At 46.1% G+C, this 7715-nt stretch overlaps 1 protein-coding gene across 1 annotated transcript; it reads left to right on the top strand.

Moving 5' to 3' along the window:
- Positions 1–5114: 5114 nt before the first annotated feature.
- LOC137380323 (putative nuclease HARBI1) lies at positions 5115–6718 on the top strand. The gene is made up of 2 exons (XM_068052255.1): positions 5115–5551; positions 6343–6718. Exons 1-2 carry the CDS (start codon positions 5115–5117, stop codon positions 6716–6718), a joined length of 813 nt encoding a protein of 270 aa, XP_067908356.1.
- The last annotated feature ends 997 nt before the right edge of the window (positions 6719–7715 follow it).

Raw genomic sequence — 7715 nt, 5'->3', positions numbered from 1 at the left:
GATGTACCTTTAGCATTCTCTTTCTCATGATAGCCCCTGGGGTTTAGTATCTGTATCTAGCCGAGCAGAGCTTGGAGAGGATCGTGCCTCCCCGTCTCCCCGTCCCCCAACCCCCGAAGCAGATTCTACAGAGCTGTCCCTGCAACCAGTGTTGCTCATACTCACTCATTAGTTGTGAATCACCAGGTGAAAATCCAACTAACTCACTAAGTGGACCCACCGATGTGTGAGTACCTGTGCTGGTGGATGGTTGTAGGTCTTGTGAGGTTGCACCTCAGCAAGAAGGAGGTCAGCTGAGGTATCGTCCTCATGGATATCCTCAGAATTCAGCCAATGCATGAAGGCCCTGGCAGACAAAAGAAATAGGAAAATGGCAAGGGGCCTGGACTACATCAAGAAAGGCACCCCTTGCTATTTTGTTTGCTCCCCTCCCCCTGCCTCCATTCCCCCTCCCCCTGCCTCCATTCCCCTTCCCCCTGCCCCCACCTCCATTCCTGTCTCCAAGGGCGGTGGGGGGGGGGGGGGGCAAAGAAAATGGCAAGGGATGCCATTCCCAACGTTGGGCTGGTTAAGATGTCTCGGACTAGGGGGCATAGTCTAAAAAAAATTAGAACCAGACTTTTCAGGGGTGAAGTTAGGAAACAGATCTACATGGAAAAGGTGATCGAAGTTTAGAACTCTCTTCTGCAAATGGCAATTTATGCTAGATTAATTGTTATTTTAAACCTGAAATTGATATAATTTTGTAAACCAAAGGTATTAAGGGAATTGGGGTAAAGGTGGGTATATGGAGTTAGATCACAGATCAGCCATGATCTCATTGAATGCAGAACAGGTACAAAGGGCTAAATGGCCTACTCCTGTCCTGTGCTTCTATATGTCACAATCTTGACAATTACCATAGTCAGTCCTCTCAAATTTCAATCATTGATGAAATGAAGTCAGTACGTGTGACCAAGATATTTATAATCCTGTCTCCAGCTATCTGTGAGGTCCTTGTATCTCCATCTCTGATTGAAAGGGATACAGATGTCCCACGTATTTCCATGGCATCTGCCTCTGCACCTGTGATGGGCCACCTCCACTCCTTTCCCTCTTCCTTGTTTTTGTTTTATGTTCTTCTCCCATAGAGAGCGAGGAAATAGGTTTGTGATTGAGTGAAGGTGAGGTACTTACCTGATGGAGGCAGTATGTTTGGTGAGGAAGGCACAATGCCAAAGGATTGGAGTGAGTGTCAAAGACAGATGGATGGATGGGGAAGTGGTGAAGTGTTTAGAAAGTGAAAGTTGGGTGCTGCTGAAAGTTGAGTGGGTGTGAGAAGTAATGTAATGCAGAACACTTAGCAAGACAGAGTGAAGTGTGGGGGGAGGTGCTGCTTAAAACACAAGGTTGTAGGCGAATCAGCAAATGTGCTCACTTTTCCTGATGTGGTTAGGTGATTAAACCATTCCCTACATTGCACCCATGACCTAGGATCAACACTCCTGGCGCCCATCTCCTCAGCTTCCTCCAACCACAACCTCTTGGTGAGAGCCGCAGGTTTCTTCCTCCCAATGCTGGTGAAAAGTATGTCCCTCCTGCTCTCGACTGCACCCAGCAGTAATTCCAACGAGCCACCATTAAACGAAAACAGAAAATGCTGGAAATACTCAGCAGGTCAGGCAGCAACAGTGGAGAGAGAAAAACAGAGTTAATCTTTCAGATCTGTGACCTTTCATCAGAACTGGCAAAAGTTAGAAAAGAATTAGGTTTGGCATCATTAAATCGGGGTTTTTCCCTTACCCCACGCCCACCATCCATCCTGAACACCTGCAATTTCCATTTGTGGACTGCCCATTTCAATACAGCTGAAATGGTATCATGTGGGTGTGCTTTTCACATCCATTCTGCAGCTTGGAGCCACAAAACCTGGAAATCAAAATTAATTACTACAATTGAGTTGAGGTCACAGATTCCTACCCACTCACTGACGTTGCGGTTTTCCTCGGCTTGGAACAGCCATCAGACTATTTCCAGGGTCAATGCCTCTGCTTATTAAGCCAAGAATCACATATGCTTTTTAAAATTGTCCTGCCACCTTCAGAAATTTGTGCACACACACCCCCAGGTATCTTTCTTCCTGCACCCCCTTTAAAATTATATCATTTATTTTATTATTAATGGTGGTATCATTAGTGGCTAAGGGGAGATAGTGGCTTGGTAGTAATGTCACTGGACTAGTAATCCAAAAACCCAAGCTAATACTCGGGGCACATGGGTTCAAATCCCACTTTGGCAGCTGGTGGAATTTAAATTCAATTAATTAATTTTTAAAAATCTGGAATTAAAAGTTAGTCTCAGTAACGGTGACCATGAAACGACCATTGATTGGTGTTAAAAACCCATCTGGTTCAATAAAAGCCTTCAGGGAAGGAAATCTGCTGCCCTTACCTGCTCTGGACGACATGAGACTCCAGACCCACAGCAATGCGGTTGACTCTTAACTGCCCTCTGAATTCAGTTGTCGAGGGCAATTAGGGATGGGCAGCAAATGTTATCCTTGCCGGTGATGCCCACATGCCATGAAACAAATACATTTTATAAATTGCCTCATTCCTTCGACCAAGATGCAAAACTTCACACTTCTCTGCATTAAATTGCATCTGTCATTGTCTGCCCATTTCACCAGTCTATCTCTATCCTGAAGTCTGTTACTGTCCTCTTCACTGTTTACTACATTTCCAAGTTCTGTGTAATCTGCAAACTTTGAAATTATGTACTGTATACCCAACTACTTTTGAAGTGTAATTACTGTTGTAATGTAGGAAATGCAACAACCAATTAACGTATCAGGTCATTAATATATATCAATAAGAGTAGTGGTCCTAATATTGACTCCTGGGGGACACTACTGTATACTTCCCTGTTCACCATTCTCTCAGTCAATGTTGTGTTATGCTGCCACTGCTCCTTTAATCTCGTGGGCTTCAATTTTGCTTAAAAAAAAACTATTATGTGGTACTTCTGAAAGTGTACATACACAATATCAACTGCAATTCTCTCATCAACACTTTCCGTTACTTCATCAAAAAATTCAATCAAGTTAGTCAAATGTGATTTGCCTTGAACAAATCCGTGCCAGCTGCCATTTATTAGCCCATAGTTTTCCAAGCGATAATCCAAGGCCTACTCTAGAGACTTCAGTACATAATCCTGGGTAATGCTCCAGTGCCACACTAAAGGAGTGCTGCACGCTGGAAGGTGCCGTCTTTTGGATGATACATTAAACCGACTTTTAAAATCACAGTCTGCATATTGGCTGCTGGATTTGAAGTTCACACACACACTGACTGTTATTTTATTTAGAATTGCTTCCATCAATCAGTGAGATGTAGGGTGGAATTTTCCCAGACTGGGAGAGGTGGGTGCGGGGGCTGGGAAAATGGGGTTCAGGAAAATTGCAGAAAGTAGTCAGGCCAGCATTCCGACGTGCTCCGGCTCCTTCTGTCTTTCCTAGGAACAGGTTGTGAGTGAAGTCGGAAACCTCTGCAGCTGAGGCGGGAAGCCAATTGAGGCAATTAAAATGGCAATTATAAGGCATGTTACGCTTACAATACCTCTTTCCCAGAGCGCTAGGGACACACGCTAGGCTGAATTTTATGTTCCTCTGGAAGGCGGGTTTTTATGTGTGAGGAGGCGGAGAATCAGCGTGGAGTCATCCACCACGGAACTCGACAGCGTAATAAGAACATAAGAACATAAGAAATAAGAGCAGGAGTAGGCCATTTGACCCCTCAAGCCTGCCCAGCCATTCAATAAGATCATGTCCCAGACCTCAACTCCTCGTTCATGCCAGAACCTCATAGCCCTCAACTCCCTGATATTTCAAAAATCTATCTCCCTCCTCTTTAAATACTTTCAGTGATCTAGCCTCCACAACTATCTGGGGTAGAGATTTCCAGAGATTCACTACCCTCTGAGAGGACAAATTCCTTTGCATCTCAGTTTTAAATGAGTGTCCCCTTATTCTGTAACTATGTCCCCTAGTTCGAGATTCCCCCACTAGTGGAAACATCTTCTCAACATCTACTCTGTCAAGCCCCCTCAGAATCTTATATGTTTCAATAAGATCACCCCTCATTCTTCCAAACACCAATAAATAAAGGCCTAACCTGTTTAGCCGTTCTTGATAAGTCAACCCCTTCATCCCAGGAATCAGCCTAGTGAATCTCTTTTGAACTGCCTCCGATTTTGTCAGAGGCGGAAAAGTGACGTGGCAGCATTGGCATATACGTACACATATGTTGAACACACTTGAGCATACATCTGAATGTAATTAATAGCGATCTTACCAGGCATTCGCAATCTCGTGTTCGGTCGGTGTGCGGTACTTACATGCCTTCGGATTCGAGTCTTTTAAAAGCTGGCGGCACCGAGACAAGAGTCCTCGGTAACTCGAAAGGGTAATTCGCTTTAGCTCTATTATCTAGGGGAAGTGGTTGGCTGGGAAAATTCGGCTACTACATTGTCTGTGAGCTGGGGCTGGGAGAACTCTGCAAGTGGTGTGTGTGTGTGTGTGTGTGCGTGTGTGAAGCAGGGGAGTTAGGAGAACTCGGTAAGTGGTGTGTCTGTGGAGGGGGGTTGTGGTTGGGAGAACCCAGCAAGTGTTTGCTTTCAGAAGGCCAGTGCAGGGCACTGAAATGTTGTTGGTTTTCTCATGATGGTTTGCACTTTTGGGAATGTTGCAGGTCTAACGTCAATCCATATCACGGAGCTAATGTAGGCTTCCCGTAATCAAAATTCCAACATCGCTTTGCCCAGATAGGTAAACTTAACCTTTGAAGGAAACAAATGTCCAAGGAGGATATGATGGGTATGATTCACCCTGTTTCTTTGGACCCCCATGCTCTGCTGAGACGAAACCATCAGAGGCGGGCCCAAGAGGCAGCTGTGCTGCAAGAGGAGCCTCCCAGGCATGAGCAGCAGCAGCTGAGAATGCAATGAAGAGCACAGATACAGCAACGAGTATATAGAACTCGCCTGACATACCTGCAGATGTCTGAGCGGAACTGCCGAAGAAGACTGCGGATGTCCAGATAGGCCTCTGCGCACTGCTCAATGACCATTTGCAACCAATGGATTTTGGTGGTCACCCTATGCCTGTGGCCCTGAAGATTACTGTGGCTCTAAACTTTTATACCTCTGGATCATTCCAGGGATCCACCGAGGACATGTGTGGGGTATGTCACTCTGTAGCGCAGTGCTGTATCAAGGAGGTGACCAATGCTTTGTTCAGGAGGGCCGGTGACTATGTGCACTTCAGGACAGACCGTGAGAGTCAGGCCAAGAGGGCCATTGGAATTGGGGTCATTGTGGGATTCCCACAGGTGCAAGGTGTGATCGACTGCACGCATGTGGCCATCAAGGCTTCCATGGACCAACCAGCTGTCTTCATCAATAGGAAGAGTTTTCATTTGTGCAATTTGTATGCGACCACAGAAAGCGCTTCCGACAAATGTGTGCCCACTTTCCGGGAAGCTGCTACGACTCATTCATACTTCGGCACTACCAGGTGCCACATCTTTTCACTCCCCTGCTCACCTTCAAGGGTGGATTCTCAGGGATAAGTGTTGGAGAAATCCATATTATGCCAAATTGTTAAACAAATTCTCCGGACTCAGACGTTGAGAATAAACACTTTATTGCATGATATCATGGGCAGCACACCTTACCTAAAGGCGGTCCAGTGCCACTCCACCGAACAAAGGAAAATCCACAACGGATATACAGTTACTCAGCCCATCCTGGCTGGACATAATCCAATCATAACGGTTATTGATTACATACATTACACATATTACCAATTAGATTACTTATTAGGCATCATGTGGCTACGTGATCAGCTCGTGCAAGCCCCCTGATCATCTTGTGATGTTTCCCAGACCCCATCAATTATCCTTGAGTCTTCACAATGAATCCTTCTACCTTTATCAAGCCTGCATTCCTGATTGCTTCGTGCAGTCTGCAGTTACACAAAGCTGCTGTCTTATACACTGATATGAGAGGCCCTCCTTGGTCAGGCTAATTGGCTGTGCTAAGCAGTACCATGCTCAAGGCTGCAAGCTAACTAACTTGTCCACAATGCCGTGGGTAAATACTCCATTTTGTAACAATATGTGGCTATACTTTCAACTTGTATATGAGTGTGTATATATATATATATATTCACTAGGATTATATGAATCTACTTACTCAAATAACATTTAAACAGTATGATATTTACTGCAGTTATAGGAGCAAAAGCTCAGCAAAACTGCTACCACAATAAGGGCTATTGAGGACATGGCTTCTGATGCTTGTAAGGAACCCCAGCAATGATGCAGAAGAGCATTACAACACCTGCCACGGCTCCACCAGAGCGACCATTGAGCAGACCATTGGTATGCTGAAGATACGATTCCGCTGCCTCAATAATTCTGGTGGAGCCCTTCAGTATGTGCTACAGAAGGTTGGGTGCATCATTGTGGCTTGCTGCATTCTACATAACATAGCACTACAGAGGGGGGAGGCATTGCCAGGGGAAGAAATGTGGGAGTATGAGACTTCCAGTGATGAAGAGGACACAGAGGGCACACAAGACCAGGCAGCCACGGAAGATCCTAGCAGAGTGATGGAGGGCAGACATCTTGAGCAGCGTGCAAGGGAGGCAAGGCAGAGCCTTATAATGGAGCATTTCTGAAATCCATGACTTGCAATAAATACACTTCTGACAAAAACTCACCCTCATGCATGTAGTATCAAGTTTTCTGCCTGCGTACTATCTTGCCCTCCAGCATGAATGGCAACATCCAATTGAGCCAGTGCCCATGTGACATCATTCGAGTAATGAAACAATCATGCTCATTGGCATGTTAATGATGTCAGTGGTCACTTTGCCAATGTAGTAAGGTGTTTGAGGGGATTGCAGGAGTTGCACATGCCATGGTGGAATGCAGTTATCCATCAATGAAGGCTGAGGATTTGCACTAATTAACCTTTAATTACATTAAAGAGATCTATTTCATCCGTGAATACCCATGTGTCTCAAGGTCTCTTTTTTATACGTTTGAGTGTGCTCCTGTGTGGTACATCCCCTACGACAGCAGCTAGACTGGAGGCAGGCTGCTGATCATGATGCCCCTTGGCTTGGGATGACGTTGGTGGCCATCCTCTGAGTGCCTGAGGCCTGGAAGACACCAACTGCCTGAAGAATTCCTGCACTGGTGCAGGAGTGCACTCAGGCATTGCGGCTGCTGGAGTTTGGCTCGCTGGTGGAGGGGATGAGGAGCCAGTGTGCACACTCAGTTCATCCTGAGGGGAGATCCGAGATGTGGAGCACATCCTCTCCTCCTCCCTCTGAAGGTTCCTTGGAGACTCCCTGTTTACCAGAAAAGGACTAGGAGCTGGAACATTCTCCGTCCTCCTGGTCCTTCTCTCACCCTGTCACTGCTGAGTGGACCTCATGGCCAAGGTGAGGGTTTGCAGGTCATGGCGCACCTGTGGAATGTGGCTCTCCAAAAGTGTGGCCAACCTCTAGATGGATGAACCCATGCACTCATGTGCCGGGGACATGACAGCAGTTATAGTCTGGATGGTCTTCCCCACTGCCTGCTCAAGGCTACGCATTGTCTCTGGCATCTCCTCCCAATGTTGCCTTACTTCTCTCTGCAACTTCAGTATGCCCTGTGCTGCTGAGA

This window comes from Heterodontus francisci, chromosome 19 (assembly GCF_036365525.1).
Source record: "Heterodontus francisci isolate sHetFra1 chromosome 19, sHetFra1.hap1, whole genome shotgun sequence".
In the NCBI taxonomy this organism is placed as follows: Eukaryota; Metazoa; Chordata; class Chondrichthyes; order Heterodontiformes; family Heterodontidae; genus Heterodontus; species Heterodontus francisci.
The sequence above is the reverse complement of the archived record's forward strand: the minus strand, read 5'-3'. Positions and strand labels throughout refer to the sequence as shown.